General features: G+C 34.8%; 1 protein-coding gene across 1 annotated transcript in view; it reads right to left on the reverse strand.

The window, feature by feature from the left end:
* Positions 1 to 20279, reverse strand: part of CLOCK (clock circadian regulator) — a 61521-nt gene that overhangs the window by 10872 nt on the left and 30370 nt on the right. Inside the window, 11 exon segments of the mRNA XM_010574517.1 lie at positions 156 to 303; positions 950 to 1056; positions 1280 to 1362; positions 5169 to 5287; positions 7871 to 7984; positions 9159 to 9279; positions 10778 to 10867; positions 12349 to 12440; positions 16546 to 16694; positions 17112 to 17171; positions 18904 to 18994. Coding sequence (XP_010572819.1) covers positions 156 to 303; positions 950 to 1056; positions 1280 to 1362; positions 5169 to 5287; positions 7871 to 7984; positions 9159 to 9279; positions 10778 to 10867; positions 12349 to 12440; positions 16546 to 16694; positions 17112 to 17171; positions 18904 to 18950 — 1130 coding nt within the window. The 5' untranslated portion in view covers positions 18951 to 18994.

Genomic DNA, 20279 nt, shown 5'->3' on the forward strand with positions numbered 1-20279 from the left:
CCCAAACTTCTCAGAGATACCTTGCTTACAAATATCTCAGAAAGTTTTCCAATGACTCTTTAAACTGCTATGATTTCTCTACCTTCAAAAAGACCAGCAATACGGCTCCCATGCCAACAGATTTTCTCTAATATAGATTTTTAAAAATAACTTACCTTACAACAGTGTGCGTACAGACAATAAACTCTGGCCTGGAATTCCACTGGTGATACGTGATATAGTAATGTGTTTGCAGCCAAATCCATTGTTGTCCCTTTGTAAGGAATCTGTAGTAACATGACTTCCCTTTCCCATATTGCATTACTATAAAAGTGAAGAATAAAGTTGACTGTCTTTCCAGTCTGTAAATATTACAATTACATAATAAACATTATTTCCCAGCTTCATATGGCCCAAAATCATGTCTAAATTCAGTATTATGACAATGACTAAGAACAGGTTTACAACTGTAGCTTTCTACCAAAAAAATTTTACACCGCATTTTTCAGAGAACTGCAGAACTCAAACTCCATTTTTGTGGTTTTTTTTTTTACATACTGTGAAAAATTTATGTGCAAAAAATTTAAATACAGCTTTATAAAGAAAACCACAGTTGAACAGAAAGCTTATTCAATTACATGTTTAAACAATTTTTGCATTTATTAAACATCACAGAGCCTTTTAAATGCTATTGGAAGAACTAGAGAAGTATTAGTCATAGTGCTGTGCACTCCAATTTACCACAATGAAAACTTTAAATTATAAGACAAAGTTAAATCTGTTTTGTAGGTCTGTATCAAAAGAAAAAAGATTAACATCAGCAGTGCAATTATGTCAAATGAATGGGAGCAAAGACACTTCAGTCAAATATAGCACAAAATTTCACTACAACAATTGTACATTTTAACGAACTTTAAACTGAATATCTATAAAGCAAACTTGCTCATTTTAGCAACTTAGTTGTACTCACAATGCTCGTGACATTTTGCCAGATTATCTAGATCATCCACATGATAATAATCATAGCCTGATGTTCCCAAAACTTCAAAAGGAAGATAACCTATTATCGGAGGTGCCCTAATTAATACAAAAATTAATGTCACTTTATTTTCACACAAAAATCCCAAACAAAATTATTTCATTATATACATTTTCTTGTTTACAGTATGTGCTCTGAAAAAAATTAAAAATTAAACCCAACACAAGCTATGAGTAGTTAATGCTGATTGGTGGACTCTAAATATTATAGCCACCACTGTGATTCAGCTACTATTGCTGCTATACATAGAAGGAATTGCACCTGTGATCCAAGAATAGGAACTTCCATTCTAAGCTATGTCTAGATGTGAACTCTTCATTGGGTTCTTCAACAGTGCACATTTCCTAAAAAGTAAAAAAATAAAAATCTCTCTCAAAACTGCTCTATTCTAATTCATAAGCTCTTCTGAAATTCAGACTTACCTAAAGTTAGTAGATAACTTCACAATAGTTATAATGTTATTTTTAGACAGCTTCATTGTTTTTGCTTGTTTAGATGCATAGTACTGAGGTAGAATCTAATCTCAGCTGTGCCAGACTGACACTCACTTCATTTAAATGGAACAACCCTGGCATGAGATTAAACTCAAGCTCAGTATCTACAAACACTGTAGTATAAGCAGAAATCAATAGTTCCTGCAGTTACGCTTTTAACTTGCAACAAGCAAAAGAAGAGATGAAACACTCCCACCAGACACTCTGATTACAGTATATGCTTATAATGGGTAAAAACCAACATTAGCAAGATGGTCACATTATTTTGAGTTTAGGAGCAGGATTCTTCCTTTTAGTGAATACAGAGTACTCTAAATCACTTTGGCTTGAGGGCACAAACATGTACTACAAATAACACACAGTTCTTACGTTTAGAACTCATGAAAAGTAAGAGAATGATTTTTTTTCCACTATTACAACAAGTCCTCAAGGTATTCTGTACATCGTTTTAAATGTATTCCACTCAGACATATGTGCAATCAGTGCATGTCAGTCAATTTCTATTATCCCCTTCCAGAGAGGTAAAGATGCCCTGCCAAGTACTGTGCCTCATGCTGAGACAGTGACGGAGCTAAGTACCCCAAGCCAGTTGTTTCTTTTGCAAACTCCTCTAGTACTGCCTTACAAGAAGGAAGATGGATGATGGAATACATGCATACATACAAATACACCCCTCAAGAATGACAATAAAATTAGAGATCAGTAAATCTTTCTTTTCTGGACACCTGCACATTTGTCACACTTGTAGGAGCTTGCAATAGTATTCCCATTGCCAGGAACACAGTAGAATCTATTGATGATTGGATACCACAACACTTTCCTAAAGACTACAATATGGAAGCCGCTGCTGCACTGACATTGTATTCATGACACACGTGGACAGATGAGCACACTGCTGCTCTGCAAACATCTATAACTAAAATAGTCCTGTGGAAAAATACTGTAGAAGACTAACTGTTGTTCCTACAAAGGGACCACCTTCTTTTCATACTTTCAGGTTATAATACAGAGAGTTTAAGTGGATATTTTGCAGTTCTTTAGATAGATATTTCTAAGTTTTCTTTCTATGAAAGAAAAAAGTGAACATATCTAGGTAATGTTCTTTCCTCACCTGCATCAGTGTAAAATCTAAAGACAGTGACTAGAAAGTATGACAGAGGTAATCAACAAAATCACTCTGGGCACAAATTTATGACTCTTGGTGTGACTTCCAGTTAGCAAGACTTAACCTCCAAAACTGAAAACTACCCCTAAAACCCAAAGCTCATCTAATTTCCTAAGATTACAGCATTTAATAAAGCACCACTCATAGCAAAATAAAAGAAATGACAGAGCAAGTGTATAGCCCTGAGCTATGCTTTTGATTTGTTGTTTCTTTTAATGTAATTATTTTGGCACAAGTCAAAACAAAAGTAAAAATAACTTCAAGTGCAGGCAGTAAAATCACAGTAAAAACATCATTGTTAGAGAGGAGCTCACAGCAGGTTAGTATCTGATTACTCAATGCATTTATATTAATATTTGCAGATATTCCACTGTAAAATACCCCTGGATAGAAGCTATCTTGTTCAACAAGGCATCTTGTTGAAGTTGTCAACAAGGCATCTAGAAAAGAAAGGACTTTCATTTGTAACAAAAAGTATTCTGGTAGAATACATTTGGGTGGATTAATCTTGTCACCTTGATAGGATTCAATCATTTACCAGTCAAAATGCAAGACAAATGTTTTAAAGAATGCGTAGAGCCAAATCCTTCACTGGGGGGCAAAATTTGTGGCATATTTTGTTACAAAAGTGGTGGGTCATATACAGAAAATAAAACCTTGAACTTTCAGAGTTTATTCTCATAAATACTATGGCTTTCTTCAAAAGCACTGTATATCCTTGAGAAATTACATTCTAGGTTAAAAAAAAAATCCAGAACCATATACCATCTGAAATAAAGAGAAAAAGTGGCAGATGAGCAGGCAGGTTCTACCTTAAATAAGGCAATCCAGTACTAAAATATACATCTTATTACTGGCTGCATCACACATCTGTTAGTAAAGTTACTGGGCTGGTAAAGTTCCTGATATAACACTTATTTGCTAGACTCAATAACAACAGAAGTTATCAAAAGAATATAAACAAGTATCGTCAGGTTAAAAGTCTTCACAAGAAGAGCTCCCAGACGAACAGCACTAGTCAAAACCCTTGAGAGGATGTTAAAACCTCTGTAACATGAAAGCTTACTTAGGCACTAGGGGCTCAAGTTCAGGTAGAGGAATGAAACTTTGGCCAGAGTATAACCTGTAAGGCTTTTGCCCTCAGGAGACTGAGACCTGAATGATCATAAATGGATGTTCCTCAACTTCCAAATGTCTTGTTCCAGAAGTAGGAAACACAGAAGTTTTACTATAGTACATTCTAACCTGTCAGACTTTAAAAGACAAAAATATTTGCAAATCCTGCTGGGTTGGTCTTTTTTCCCCAAGTATTTCATGAAGCAAAAATCACACATTTAACATCTCTACCAACCACCGGCATAACAGCAAGAACATTATTTAGACCCGCATGGGAAGAAAAGTGTCAGATGAATGATTTCCATGTTTCAGGAGAAATAATCAACAAACTCTCTCTGGCATGCAGTCTGGAGAGATCCAATTCCTATTCAACCTGACAGAACTGAAGTAGTTTATACCATTTGTCCACAGGCTCCCTACTACACTTTCAAAGTGCCAAGTATATAGACCATGTCCTCAGAGGCTACCACCAACAATATTCAGCTTAAGACACCAGTGCATTCAACCTACAGGCAGAATATTTAAATATTCAAAGAGTTCTGCATGACAGACAGCAGCTTAACCATGTGCCGTATACGTTTCACGGCATTTCTTTACAACTGAATTGCAAGAACAAATGTTAGCTAGTAGACTATCCTGTACTTTGATTAATATATTTGTATAAAACATATAATCTGAATCACAATCACAGACTTTCCTGTACTGTATCCTGAGTATTTATTTTGACTGATTTTGGTGAGGAACAGGATTATACTTGGTAAACCACAAACTTCATACACATCCAGTTCTAAACTTGGAAAGATAGCTTCATTGTACATTAGCAGTTAAGCAAAATGTTCTCTTTAAACAACCGAGTTACTGAGTAACAGTACTGAAACAAAACAAGAGTTCTATTACAGCAAACCCAACACTCAGTTACTGACAAGTAATGTTAGCTTTCATTAAGCCCCACCAGATTTGCTTCTGTATCAAACTACAGCAAAACCATCAGCAACATGAAATTCACATCCAAGTTTCAACTAAAACTATTAATTTCTCCAATGAAAGTGGAATCTTGATGTTATCTTTCATTTTGTTTAAGTTAAACTTGCTCAATTATATTCCTGTGGACTTCTTCTAAATTAATTTCTTGCATATTACTATTTCATATGACTATTTAGAAGTGGCATTCACTGTAACAACTTCATTTGATGCTCTGCATAACATTTAATTTATTTGTGTGTGAAGTAAGAAAAACAGACACTTTCAGTTTCATAGAATAAAATTCCTTACGGTTTTCATTAATAATATTTGAAATGCTGTGTGCATTCTCTCTGAAGTTTTCCTGTTCAGAGTACATTTTAAAATGATCAAAAGTGATTTCATTTGTACATACCTTGATAAACTGAGGTGTAGCTAATCTAACTGTGGCTACAAAGCAAACTTTGTCTTCATATGAAGGCCGGTGCGATCGCTGAATAGTTCCTTCAAACCCATTGTGCGCTGAGTTGGGAACTGAGGGAAGATCGAGGAGAAGAGGTCAACACAGATTACAATATAAGCATGGAGAAAAATGGCAGTAAAAGCACAAGACAAATGGCCCAATATTTATCTAATGTGGTTTGCTTATACTTTAACATGTATTACAAAAATGCTACGTATATTATATACACATTATGCACAGGAATAGTAGTTGTACAGTAGTAATGGGAACACAACCATGAAGTAACTTTCTCAAAGAACTAAAATTACACTTAATATGATATTATTTAACAAAGCAGTTTTAAGAAACTAATAACAATTCTAATCCTTCTTGGTAACTACTAAAAATGACTGGAATACACCTTCTTCAAAAAAATCTTTAAAATTTCTCTTTTGTATCAGGTTTCGCTAACTTTTTCTTTTGAACTCTAAGGTAAGTATTTCTTTTCTAGGCTTCCATCACATTCAAACGACACAAGCTGAAGGCACACTGAGTAACAGAACAATCAAAGGCACAACAATTATGTATGTGAAAGAATCAGGACACCGAGCTGAGAACAAACCAATTCCACTTACTGAATCACAGAGATGGATGGAATCATAAGGGGGCAAAGGATGGACTATACCTCAAAACAGATTAACCTTATCTTTCATTTCCAGCAGACAGCAATTTAGTTTATCTTTACTAAGCTCTAATGATGGTGACTCCAAAATGCTGTCAGGCCCTTCCAAGCCTAACTGGTTTTAGTTCAGCTCTAGATTAGAACTTCTACTGAAGTTTCTTCATGCAATTTAAGCTTACAGCTCCTTGCTCTTCCCATCAGAAAGAAAATGGGTAATTTCCTTCCTCTTTATCTTATCCCTTCTCCTTTGATCTTCAGAGTTTATCTTGCCTTGTAAGTTATATTTTTGAATTTCTGATTGCTTTCATTGCTCAAGTCTGAAGTCTCTCCAGCTGCTTTACTTACTCCAGACAAATAGTGTCAAAAACTGGATGAGGACATATGGGTGCTAAGAATTGCAATGGGATTATTTCATGTGGCTTAGACTATATTTTAGAAAGGCTTTTGTATTTTCACAATTTGGTGATTGATCATGGTGATTTGGTCATGTTCAGTTTACATTCCACAGTAACTCCTTTTTCTAAAGGACTACTATCTAGCTGACTGTAACCTTTTCCTCTGTTAATATAATTTGTTTTGTTCTTAGTCAATTTGTATGCTTTTTTCCCCAAAAATAATTTATTTTCTAAAATAGGGGCTGAATTCTTATCTTGTTTTTAGTGTTCTCGCATCATTTCATGACTGCAAACTACGTTCCATTATTGATAACATTAATGAAAATACTGATCAAATCCAGAAGTCCATTAAAACTTCATTTTGATGGTGAACATTAGTAACCTTTCCAACTAGTTTCTGCAGCTACTCTCCAGCAATTTCAATTAACATGTGCTAGCCTTACGTGTTTGTGAGAACAGAACATGATAACTGTCAAAAGCATATTAATAAAGTCCATCATTTATTTGCGCTTCGTCCTCTTATCCACACAGTGTATTACTCTTTGGTAGAGGAAACTGAATTGATTTGATGCTATTTCTACCTGAAAAATCCACAATGGTTGCTATTCAATTCCCTGCTAGCTTCCTGAAGCTCAAATATAGTTTAGTTATTTGTTCTGGAATATTTCTCAATATTGAATTGCAACCAATCGGTCTGCAGTTTCCCAACTCCTCCTCTTTCCAAGACTGGCACCATATTTGGCCTTTTCAGGCTTGTTTCTTGTCTTTCCTATAATAGTACATACCTGCATTTGGCACTAAGACTCAACCTCTCCCCATTTTGTGAGAAAAATACTGCTATCACACAAAACCCCATAGGTTTATTTACAAAATATGTTTTTGATAATATTTTGGGGGGTGATCTTTATGAAGATCTACTACTGACCACAATGCACAACCCATTTATTTGGCTGACCAAATAAACATGCCTCTCAAGTAATTAGTCAGCACAGGCTGGCCAAACAGATTAGAGATGTAGTACAGGGGAATAATATTAGTACATAACTAATAAAAATAACTTCAATGGAAGGGAGAGGGAACTCAGTGCAGAAAACTGTACTGGCCGATCCACTTATCTGAGTGGTAACTCCTGTCAGTGAAAGCACAGAATTGAAATGACGGAGAAACCAACATTTTACTTCCCAGTTCACCGCATAATGAGAACTGCAGGTACTCAGTACCACTGATCTTCAAGTTACTTAGTCACCTTCTAAAGTATGGATTATGCTTAACTAAATTCAGGCTCTTTATTTTAAAGTGTTTGCTTAAATTTCTCTTAGATTCTTTTAAAAATATTTTACAACATACTAGTTTCTTTAATTGAAAGCATTAAGCAGAATTACTTACATTTTGAATTCAAACGCGCGGAGCTGTAATACCTGATAGGCAGTTTTAATTCTTTTTCATTAAAACAATATAGAAGTAATATAACTCTGCTTCAAGCTCTTCTTTTGAAAGAGAGATTTTAGTCCACCATCAAGTGCTGTACAATGGTCCCAAGCCTGTTTAGTTGTGAAGTTGCCTAAGTATTCCACTCTAATATCGCTGAAATTACTTACCGTTATTCAAACACTTGAAATTTCCTATAAACTTTACATATTCGTATGTAGGTTGCTCTTTTGGATCTATTGTTCCTCGCAGCATATGGCAACAGAATTCTAGTTGATTCTTTGCTGAGAAAAGAATAAACAAATTAATAGCCTACATGCTTGATGAAGCGCACAGGCAACATGAAATGGAAAGCAGGAATAATTAAGCTGCATACTTATTGAGATACTGTAAGTGTTGTGATTGCAAATGGCTACAGCCTCTGCTTTTAACCAGCGCAATATTAACTAACCTAAAGAAAACAACTCCTTTAGAATTCATGCATGAAGGGCTTGAATGCTAATGACATAGAAAACCCCTGAAAACTAGAGCTATTTTAAAGAAGCAGCTGCTCTAAACTTAATAAAGTATGCACTTCCAAAACCCATTAGGCTGCTACGGTTTTATTCTTGCCAACTGCTACAACTGTCTAAATGGAAGCTGTATAAACAAGATGAACATTTCTAATACGTGGGTAAGTCATAGAGCGAAATGCAATGCAACGCTGAAAATTTTACTCTTCAGGCGGGGGGGGAACACAAAAAAGTGCTTCTGTTCTTCAGAGGTCACCCATATGTTTCTGCTTAAATAACACTGGAAGAAAGGAACTGATTACATGTGATGCAAAGCAGATTATTTTTAATACAACTACTGTACTGGTTTCACCTGGGATAGACTTAAATTTTCTTCATAGCAGCTCATATGGTGCTGTGTTTTGGATTTGGAACAGCATTGATAACACAGTCCAACCTAAATGATTCTATGATTCTATGTTTTAGCTATTGGTGAGCAATGCTTACATAGTGCAAAGCCTTTTCTGCTTCTCATGCTGCCCCACCAGTGAGTAGGCTTGTGGTGCACAAGAAGCTGGGAGGGGACACAGCTGGGACAGTTGACCTAAGGCATATCCCATTCCATACAACATTGTGCTGGGCAATAAAAGCTGGGGAAAGGAGGAGGAAGGGGGAGACATTTGTGCTTATGGCATTTGTCTTCCCAAGTAACCATTACACATGATGAAGCCCTGCTTTCCTTTAAATGGCTAAACACCTGCCTGCCAATAGGAAATAGCAAATTAATTCCTTATTTCACTTTGCTTGTGCACACGGTTTTGCTTTATCTATTAAACCGTCTTTATCTCAACCCACAAGTTTTCTCACTTTTACCCTTCTGATTCTTCCCCATCCCACTGAGGGGAGTGAGCAAGCAGCTGTGTGGTGCTTAGTTGCCTACCAGGGTTAACCCGCAATAACTACTTACATTTTAAGTATTCTGGTGTCAATGAATCACTTTCCAGCAGATGAGAAGACAATATTTTATAAATTTCTGAATGTTCCCCCTCTGGGATAAAATTAAATACACTCTGATCCACAAGATCAGACTGAAAGAAAAAGATTTAATAAGCATTAAACTAATGCAAGACATACAATGTCACAAAGCCTGCTACTCTAATGTAAAACAATTTCACACTTCAGAAGAACATTACCGACTCAACAAAGCCACCTGCTGGAATACACATGAACATTTTGCAAGGAAAAAATCTCACTTTGATCTGTCTTAATTTTGACACTGCAAACCATTTAATGAAAAACACCATGAATGCAGCAGATATACATACACGTTGAGGTACAATGGAGCTTGTATTAACCTCCCTGGGATGCAACAATTTAATTAGAAATTATATTAAAGCATTTTAATTAGAAATTATAGGGTGTTGTTCTATGGCACTGTAACCTGTCGGTGGCATCCAATACATTGAAATGATACCTTGGAACAAAAGACAGCCCCTCCCTACAGCATATAGTTTATTATGTTACCAATAAATATATCCAGTTGCAATTGATTTTATGAATACATATTATTAGTTCTGCAACTATGTAAACAAAACTGGGAACAACAGAGATGACTGCAATAAAATTGAACAACTAAACAACTGATCATATGCATAAATGCATTTGATTAAGTATTCAGAAAAGAGGGATCACAGAATGTATGTTTAGAATATATAAACACACCTAAAAGCAAAAAAAAAATGTGCCTCTGAGAACTTGGGAAATTATACTCTTAAAAAAAAAAATTTTAAAAAATCACAATTACCTGTACATTTTTCAAAATTCTCAGGCTGACACCATGCATACCTTAGGGGAATTTGTGTTTTGCAGAATCATTTTTTAAATATGCCACTCCAAGTTTTACAAAATACTCTTATCACAGTAAGATGACTAGCTTTCAACAATAACTTGTCTGTCTCTTCTAGAAAAAAAACTGTTTCACTCATCAATTGTTTGCACTTTTGAGTACTAATTTGCCTCATTTCAGAATAACATTATTCACAAGTAACTTTAAAAACCAGAATGTTAAAATTTACCAGTGAGCAATACCACCAAGATTAAGGATGAATGAATGTGGTAAAACCCAAAGTATATACCTAGCTTAAAAAGCAGAACCAGCAGTAATGTACTTCTTATAAGAGTTCTTTGGCAAGAAAGGAGTAAAAAAGTAGTTTAAAAAAATTACAAGGATATAGCTCCTTAGCAATACTCTTGTGACTCATGCAGAGGCTGTGATAGGTGTGAACTCGAAAGGGTCTCCTGCAGTCAACTGTGTTATTTCAGTTGCGTTGAAGAGAAACTGATGCTAGTCTGACACTTCATAATCCTGCTTATCAGAGTGCTGACTGCATTCTGTATTTCCAAAGGAAATGTTTAATATAGGAGACAGACCAGTAGGAAGGAGTTGTGCTAAAGAAAAAGCAGAAGTATTAAAACAAAGAATATATCTGTTCTATAATGCTGAAAAGGCTAATGATTAATTAGTACTCATAGCAGAACACCATCCATAGACAAACTGATCTGTTACTGAAAGCAATTTGTACTTACTGGCAAATGTTCAAGTAAGGGAGTTATACTTTCAGACACATATATTATATTTCCATCTGTCATAATTGCTAAAAAAAAACCATCAAGAGCCTGAAATTAAACATAATGGGCAGTTAAATAAAAAGAAACAGAGAATATTAAAAATGTTAAGCTATATTCAACATGGAAAATAATTTAGACCAATTTTCGTTTAGTTGATTATAAAAATGAGAATGCCTTTCACTACTAAAACTTCTTAGTGTTGCTTTTACACTACAAGCATTACAATTCCCATACTGTTCTGTTCTTAAATAATCTGTGGTTTCAGAAGCAAGTCCATACACAGCTAGCCACTGTTTCCCCCCATCTCCCACTCTGCCTGCCTGTTATTTTTAATTCCATCATAATTTTAAACATCAGAAAACTCAGAAAAATAAGCTAGACACAAAAGCAAGAAGACATGGAAAAACTAAGAGAAGAACAAATAAAAGAGGTGGTGAAATCAATAAATTTTGGTATTTAAAATCTCAATATTCCCAATCTCAATAAAAGAAACTTGTAGCAAGATTTTATTGAGACTTTAAAACTGTGAGATAGTTCTGATTGCCTTATCTTCTACTTAACTCAAACTTATTTCCACTGAACATAACGCAACTATCTTTTAGTTGAATGCTACCAAACATGAAAGCATGACAGAACTGTATTTCTAAATAGGAAATTTTAAGGCTCACATCTTTGAAAAAAGTTGTTATATCATATTGTTCTAGGTTTACAGTCACTAGTTGCAGACACGTATTTTGTAAGAGGACTTGAGAAACACCAAAAACAGCTACAAAAAAGCTTGAAAAACAGAAGCAACTACTTCACTAACTTGTTGGAAAAAATATGCAAATTCACCCCAGAGGATTTTTTATTATTTTTTTTTTAAAATACAGAAAATCAGAACTTTTTACTTTTAAAATCCATGCCTCAAAGAAAAGGTTTAACTATGGAATGAAAATAAAAAGTGCTTGTTCATTTACTTTAATATTTTTCATTTAACTAATATTAGAAATTGTTTCACTAACAAGATACAAATGACTTATCCTGATTTCCAAGGAAATGATAGCTTATACTGAAAGCTTATTTCTAGTAGTAATCCAACTATTCACATAATCTTCTTTAGCAAAGTAACGCTTACACACCATTTTCGTAAAGTGTATTAAGCAGAGAAATGAAACACTTTATTGCTCACATTACATGGATGTGTTGAGCCTTTTTTATAATTAAGATTTTAATTTATGCATAACTTTAACTAGTACCTTCCTTACATTGATAATTTAAAATATCCACTTTACTTTGACAGTAAATATGTTCATTTGTGGACTTGCTCTATTGTAATGTTTTACATAACTGAAAATGCAGTTAGAAGAAAAAACTGGTTTGCGTTACACTGCATACATAGGGATTTTGGCTGTTTATCTTAATGAAAACGTATAGTTACAATTAAAATATGAAAATAAAAAGTTATGTCATCAAACTGAAAAACTTCATCATGGAATGACTCCCACTGAGGAAATATTCAACTCCCAGAAAAAACGGAAATAATATACCTCCAACATTAACTGTGTGAACTCTTCATTACTAAGGAATGTCGGTTTCCAGTCCTGTCGAATCTCACTGGCATCTGATTGTGCAGTAATTTCTACAATCAAACATATATACAATATAAAGATTTATACTTTCAAAAGCCGTTATTTTCCCACTAAGCTACGTATACACAGTAGGAAATAGCAGAAGGTTCTCTAGTCCCCTCTGTTTTTCACTCATTACATATAGATATTATTCCTTAAAAAGAAAATGTCTTCTCCTCTATTTCATAATTAGATTTGTCTTCTCTTTCCTTCTACCAGTTTGTGCTACAGTCCTGCCAGACTTCAAGGTAATGCTGAAGTTAATGACAGTAAGTAATACATTTTGACAATGGAAAAATACTCTTTCCTCTGAAATTATAATAAAATGTTTTATTGAGAGCGTTGTTTTCAAAGATTTAGAAAGCCAAAATTCCTGATCAGTTTAGGTCATTAAAACACCTGATCCTCAAGTATCTTGGCCAATCCTGGTCATTCTAACCTTTGCACTAAAAATTGTCACTGTCTCTTCTTCCCACTCTTTTCTGTAGAGAAATAAGGTTATAGTAAAAAAAGAGTAGTTTTTCAACAAAGACTGTTAAGAGCTATATGACAGACTCCACTGCAAAATTACTGTCTGATTTTGTACACAGAGACAAATTCTGAACAGAGATTCCTGTAGGACTTAAGAGAAATACACAGATTAACTTCCAATACAGAGGTGAGAGAAACAACAGCTAAGCAAAACCAGACCCCAGGTTCTGAAAGCTGATGCTTCCTTATCAACTGATAACTGAAACAACAAGAAGCAAGACAGCGTAGTACTTCAGTTTTCATGAGTAACAAAGGCATTACAGAAGTACTGGTTGTAAGAACAACCTTGAACAAGTAATTGTGAATCAAGTATTTTAGACAAATCGAAAGAACCAAACCATGTCTTTAAGGCTTTTGCTTTCTAAAGGACAAGTCTGTACAAAGGCCGTAAGCTAGTTTGTTAGTTCAGATGGCTCAAAGAGCACAGAAAACCCAGAACTGAGTTAAATATGCAAAGGGCTGGAACAGTTCAGAATTTTGGTTCCCAGACTGAAGGGGGAAAACTTTACAAAAGAGATTTAGACTTAACTAAAAGAAGAGTAAACAACAGCAATGTCATGCAAGAAACTGGTAAGAAGTGGAGAGCTGCAAGGAGATGGGAAAAAAAAAAAAAAATCAACAAATAAGATGGACCACAATTTCCAATGATCAGATCTCACAAAAGACATAAATTGATCAGGCTTTTGCTATCTGTTTTGAAATGGCATCACAAAGCAGCAAGAGTGGGCTGGAGAATAAGGATAACCTAAGTATAACCCCAAATCCAACTTTTCAGTCAGAACAAATGTATTGAATGAACACTGAGGGGTAAGTCAAAGGACACAGAAATAAGTCACTCTGGCTTCTGCAGTAGAAAGGATTTATACTAAATAAAAGCTGAAGTTCATGCCTTTAACAAACCATTCTGAATTGTCTTATCACAAACACAGGTGTTCTTTTACATTTCCCATAATTAGAACAGCAAGTATGATATTGGAAAACAGAGCCAAAGTAACATGGAAAGAACTTGTTTCACTTGGTAACTTCAGAGAAATGCCTAAAAATTTTGGCAGAAGGTTGTATTCAAAGATAAATGGCACTGAGGTCACGTTCCTGAGCTAAATACCAGACAGAGAAGCATAACCAAACTTGCACATTAAACTCCAGTCTTCAAATCCTGGATCTGAAGCAACTCTGCATCAGCACTGAGCATCCTCAAAAAAACTGCCAGCTGGGCCAAGATCTGTAGCATTTATCTGTGGGTTGTATGACTATCAGTCTGCTGGTTGTAATTATAAGCAGCAAAATTCTTCAGTATTTCACCATTTTCAAAAATTTCTTGTTTACAAATTCAAAGGAAGATGGTAGGCAGTATTAGGTAGCCAAGGAGAAGCTCTCAGTAATATAATTTCAGTGTGTTTAGCCTGCTGTTTTTTCCCAATGAGAAACAGAATCCACACTGGCCAATAACCAGCTCAGATAGTTCATCTGGAGCTGCTGCCAGAGTACCAAGCCTGGCCAATGTGGAAATGGTCCAGAAAGAACCAGAAGCAATGCAGTTAATCCAAACCTGGTGGCTGAACACAGCAGGATTTTCAACAATAAAGCAGCTAATCAGTGCTGAACAATTCATTTATTGCTAGGGTCACTCTGCTTTATTGTAACAGATCCAAGCACCTCAGGAGACAAAATATGCTTCTGACCTTTGCCAACATTTTGTCCAAAATACTTTCATGTAAACCAGTGCAGAGCAGTGCTAGTAAGCGCTGGCAGCCAGAGCTTTAGAGACCTTAATATGATATGTGCAGTCACACAAAGCTGCACTCTGCCCCACCAGCTGAAGGAAAAAAGCACCATGCCCTAAAAAGCATCCATCTCCAGAGCTGCTTTCCCCGCTTTATCCTAAAAAAATAAAATAAAAAAAATAATTTAAAAAAATAATCTCAGAAAGCACTTTGAAGAAAAATGTATGACTGGTGCTGCTGACTGGCTGACACGTGTTCATTCTACACTCTATATTTTATGATAAGAATCATCAATACAAGATAAAGTGATTTTGGAACAGAACCAATTTTCACAAAGGCCTCAGAATCTGCAGAACTTTTACAGAAAAGGAGCCTTCATACCGCTTTTCTTTTTGAGACAAATGTGTCTCAGAGAATTAAAACAGCATAATAAATATTTAATTGGCAAAAAAACCCCAAATCTATGAATTCTGACACAAATTATTCCCCTCTCCCTTTCCATTTTAATTGTTATGTTTACCCTTTTAATGGCACTATTCAGTACACATCTAGTGCACTTGAACCATAACACTAACGGAAGAGACACGCTAGGGCATGGAAAAATATTTATCAGACCTTAAAATACCTTAAATTGACACACATACTGTTTATAAATACATACCTATTCATCCACTCCACAACTTTACTTATTTTATTTTATAACCTTATAGCTGCTTCTTTTGTCCCTACTGCTTTCTAGTTAGTATGCACGCCCAGAAATTACTCGGGGAACTGGGTTAACTAGCAAAAGAGTTCATTTTCCTGAATTTTAATCTTGTTTTTGGCAGCATGAACCGCAAGGTGCCATATTAAGAACAAGTGTAGGAGCAGGAACAGGCATTTTTTTATGTACATAAATATCAAACAGCCATAAATAAGTGTACGCTTGGTGGAAGAATTTTTTTGTGACAGAAATAACTGTAATGAACTTCAGTACAACATATCTGGGTATATCCCACCATCAGCTGATGCAAACAACCAGAGAAACAAAACATAGCAAGGATGTTCAAAGACATTCATTGTTTTGACATTTCACATGACGGTTTACAAAATGACAAACACACACTCATTGGCTTATATATCAGTGGGTAGGTCTTGAAAATTAGAAAGTTCAGCTAAAAGTATTTGTAGATTTTCTGGGGGTTTTTTCCAGCTAAAAGGAAAAAAGAAAATGCCCATGCTCCTGGTCTGTATGCCCACTGCGTGTCACCCATTAACACTGGCTAGAGACCACAATGCCCCATTGTCTTATCATCTTCGTTAAAGCAGCCAGTTGTGTAGATACCCGACACGAAGAGCAGGAGCATCAACTTCCCTTGGACTAGCTTTTTCAGTGATTTATCTTGCTTTATGTGGACCTTGGAGGGACAAACCAGTTCAAACCAGTCTTATCTAAATATCAAAATAAGTACTTCCAGCAAGTACTTCCACGGAAACGAATTGGCAGTTTTCCTCTGAAGCAAAACTTTGACAACTCGTGCCTTATGAAGCAACTATATTCTAAAGGTCTCCGTTGGTCCAGAACTAAAAACTTCAAGGTTATTTAAAAAATAAATGCTTCTCTTTATGAAAAAGACTTCTTTGACAACTATGGGACAAAAAAAAAATTAGTACTGGCTTTTGCAAAATATTAGCAAAAACATAGTTATATCTCTGCTACCTAAATTATTATTGTAAGAATGTCTTTCCTCAGGAGCTCTTTACATTTTTTTGAAAATTTCCTTAAAGGAGCTGCAAAATGGTTAATGTTTTATGTACTAAGTGAATATTGTTTAAAAAATTAAGAATTCACAAATATTTTTTTATTGTTACAAATAATTACCTTTGTGCTTCCGTAAAAAGTCAATGCTCTTCTGCAGTACAGTGGATTTATCCATCTTCCGAGCATTACCTGGAAGCATGGAACCCAGCTCTTTGATAAGTACATTAAACTGATCTCGCCGTTTCTTTTCAGACTTGTTTCTAGACACTCTGAAAAACAAAGTAGAAAATCTTTTATAACAACTTTTATATAAACTTTCTTATAATAAGCTGCATACTACTGGCAGGTTCCCGATGCAAACAGCCCCTTAAGAATTTCTGCTGTGAGAACTGTCACAAAAACACCTACTGTATATCTCAGACAGCATTTTTGAAGAGTGGCTTCCTCCTTCTCACAGAGGTGTGAAGCTAAGCCTTTGGAATAAAGCACCCTTTTACAAAAATACAAATAATTGAACCACAGTTATAAATACACAACATATCTGAAGAATAACAGTAAAAGAAATGCTGCTGAGTAATATGGTTATTTATAAAAGAATCACATTTTTATTGTTTAGAAATGACCCTAGTAAGTTTAAGTGTACAAGCATAGGACATTTCTTAGCTTTAAATAACTTAAAAACTTACCTTTTTGCTTTATCTTTGTCATCTTCTTCCACCAGCCCATCAAAAATGCTTCCATCATTTCTGAAAGAAACAAACAGAAATAAATGTTGGAGTGCAAAATTTCTCTCATGGAGTCCAATCACGATGGGGTGGGAGCTCATTATTTATCATCTCTGTTACATCAAGAAACCAAAGCACTGTTTTACTGTGATGTCTCACAAGGACCATCATCAATAACCTGAAACTAAGTCTGCTATAAGTTCTCCTTGTAGGATGGTTACTAAAGAGAAGGCAAAAACCCTTAAACTTCTGACACAACTCAAAGGATTTTCAGACTATTTCTAGTAAGAACTTACAACCCTATGCAAACACTTAATTTTGTTTTTCTGTCTTCTTGATTATTTGCATTACCTTATCCTTTTGAAAACATGGGAGAGGGCATATATAATTTATTTTTACTTATTGGCAACTTCTATTCCAATTATCGGAAACATTTAGTAAGAAAGCACATAGTACATAGTAAGAAAGCACATTTTTCTTAAATACTGAAGCACTATTAATGGAAGAGAGCTGAGGAATATGCTATACTTTATCCACATACGTAATTTTATAGATACGCATTAATATCAACATCAAACAGTAACAGTAATTATTCATTATATTTGCTTTCTCACCAAATATCACATAACTTCTCCTCAGCTGGACAACTGTCCATGTACTGCTAAAGAGGTATTAAAATATCAAAATAAAGACATGTTTTCCTTTGAAGATGCCTCAGTATACTTTATACAACACCTCTGTTCCATTTCCTTTTTTTAAAAAGTCAAGTCAAAACTGTTCTTCTGTTTTCCAAAACTGCTGTATAATGGACTTTCACATTTTATTTCACTAACTTCTTCTGTCTGCTTTCAGTCTATTTAGTGCTGTCCATGCTGACCTCCGTGTGTCCACCCTTAATTTTTTTATCCTCATGTTTCCTTCCCTTAGGGCAAGTAACTGTCTTTCTAAAAAGCTTACCTCATCTCTCTGATTTATAACTGATAAATGATCAAGCAATTGTACATTACGATAAGCAGTGATGTTAGGAAGAAATTATTTTGTATGCTACTACAGAAACATAAAGCTTTTAAATGGAATTCATATATTCAAAAGGCTTAAGTGTCAGTGAAATGCCACAAAACTTTACTAAAAGAACTGACAAGTCAGACAAGCATTTTAGAAGTTTTACCCTTTGCTTTTATTGTTATTTATTTTAATCAGGTTTAACTTTCGGTAAATTTGATGAAAGTTTCATTTCCTGAAGTCTCAAAAATGGTAATAGACAGAATATTAAGGACAGATGTTCACCTAAGCTGCTAAGAAAGTCCAGCTCAAGGACTCAAGTAGAAAACATGTCTCAGCTATTACTTTTCCCTTGAAATAGGTTAGCAGGTCACTTTACTATCATCTGCAGCATCACTAATCATTTAAATGTATTTGTTTTCCTTAATCAAATATTGAAGTACTAAAAAAAAAATAAAAATATTCAAGTAAACATTAAAAATCAGCTTAACTTGCACATGTGCTGTTCCATGGCTGAAAACAAGTAATACATTTTAAGGTTAATCTCAGGAGAATAAAAATCGCTATTTCCAATGACTATTAAACAACACATCTAACAACTACCAAAATAGCTGTCAAAATTAGCCTCAAACTCACTCCTTTTATTTTTTGCATAAATTAATATTCTCTATATATTAACCATAAGAAAAAGATTATTAAAGAAAGCATTGAATAGTAATTGTCCCAAAACTCTCAGTATCTATTAACATACCTGTCTGCAATGGAGCTCATTTTATGGGTGCTTATGGTAAAAAACATAACATATCACACTTTAGTCTTGTGGTAGACATTTGTACGTTTGCCTATAAGAGAAGAAAAAATATCAAAATGTGATTCTGGAGGAACAAACATGATCTTCATTAGAGCATACTGAAGTTTTAATTTGCTCTATAAGCTGCTCTTTAACTTCCTCTCTCTCCCAACCTTCTGCTCTACCCTCCTACCTTCTCTAATGCAGTCTCCACTGCCATCACAACCTGGACTTTAATATCTCATTTTACATGACAGTGAGTTCAAAAGAACATTGTTTTATTAAATGCCACAGTAAGTCCGGACTAAACCAATACAAACCTTTTTCTGACTTGGAATTCAGATATAGCTTTTCATTTTTATTTTAACGTTTACCTAAAAGACTCTCATAATTTTGAAGATTGAACAGATGTAAAATACACTCCTCGGTAGTAATACATTCTATTTAGAAACTGTGCAAAGAGAAAGCATTTGGGATATAGTATTTTACAGCTATAGGTTATTTCTTACTCTATTTTTTTCTTGAGCACATTGTTATAATAGACACGTGAAATGATAACAATAAGATACCCATTAGAATATGATCTCCATACTGTGAGAAAGTTAGTTAACCTGGCCATTTCCTAAAGCAGTCACTTATTCACTACAAAGTTTCAGCAGGAAGTTCTTGGTTTTCCAGCTGCACACATGATTTTGAATAAAGAATGTGAATGAAATATTAATAGTGAGAGAAGGAATATAAAATTAAAATAAGTATATAATTCAACAAGCACCTACTTTTAGGTACCCCAAAATTACAAAATTACAGGGGTTAGTGAAAGTCAAACATAAACTGATACAATTAAACCTTTTTCTTTGATACAGAAAAGTCAGTTGTCAGAGGCTGCTCAAATGGAGCAGCAAAATTGTAACATTGTCAGTGATTAAGGAACAACTGCATGCAGCAAGAAGTTTTATATTAGTTAAACTTGCATATCTTTGGGAATTTTTACTATGTTACAAACTTCATAGTAAAAACGCATTGCATTTATTTCAAAGGAGCTGGTTTTAGTCACTTCAGTGACTCATAGTTTCTGGGAAGGAAGGATTTGTTTGTTTCTGAGAGTGCCAAATCCAGTGGAACTTGCAGTGTTAATACCACAAGAAATATGGCAGCAACATCGTGATCCAGACAGTCTGCAAAATGTTCCAGGAAAATCTTATCCCAGTTTTTTAATATATGGGGAAACTGAGGAAGAAAGCTTATGTTTCAACCAAACTGCCTCAGAGTCTACAACAGCCACATACCATGCAGGTTTGCTTCACAAGACTAGTATTTTTCCCCACAAAGTTTCATAA

This window comes from Haliaeetus leucocephalus, unplaced genomic scaffold (assembly GCF_000737465.1).
Source record: "Haliaeetus leucocephalus isolate CR32 unplaced genomic scaffold, Haliaeetus_leucocephalus-4.0 Scaffold439, whole genome shotgun sequence".
Lineage (NCBI taxonomy): Eukaryota > Metazoa > Chordata > Aves > Accipitriformes > Accipitridae > Haliaeetus > Haliaeetus leucocephalus.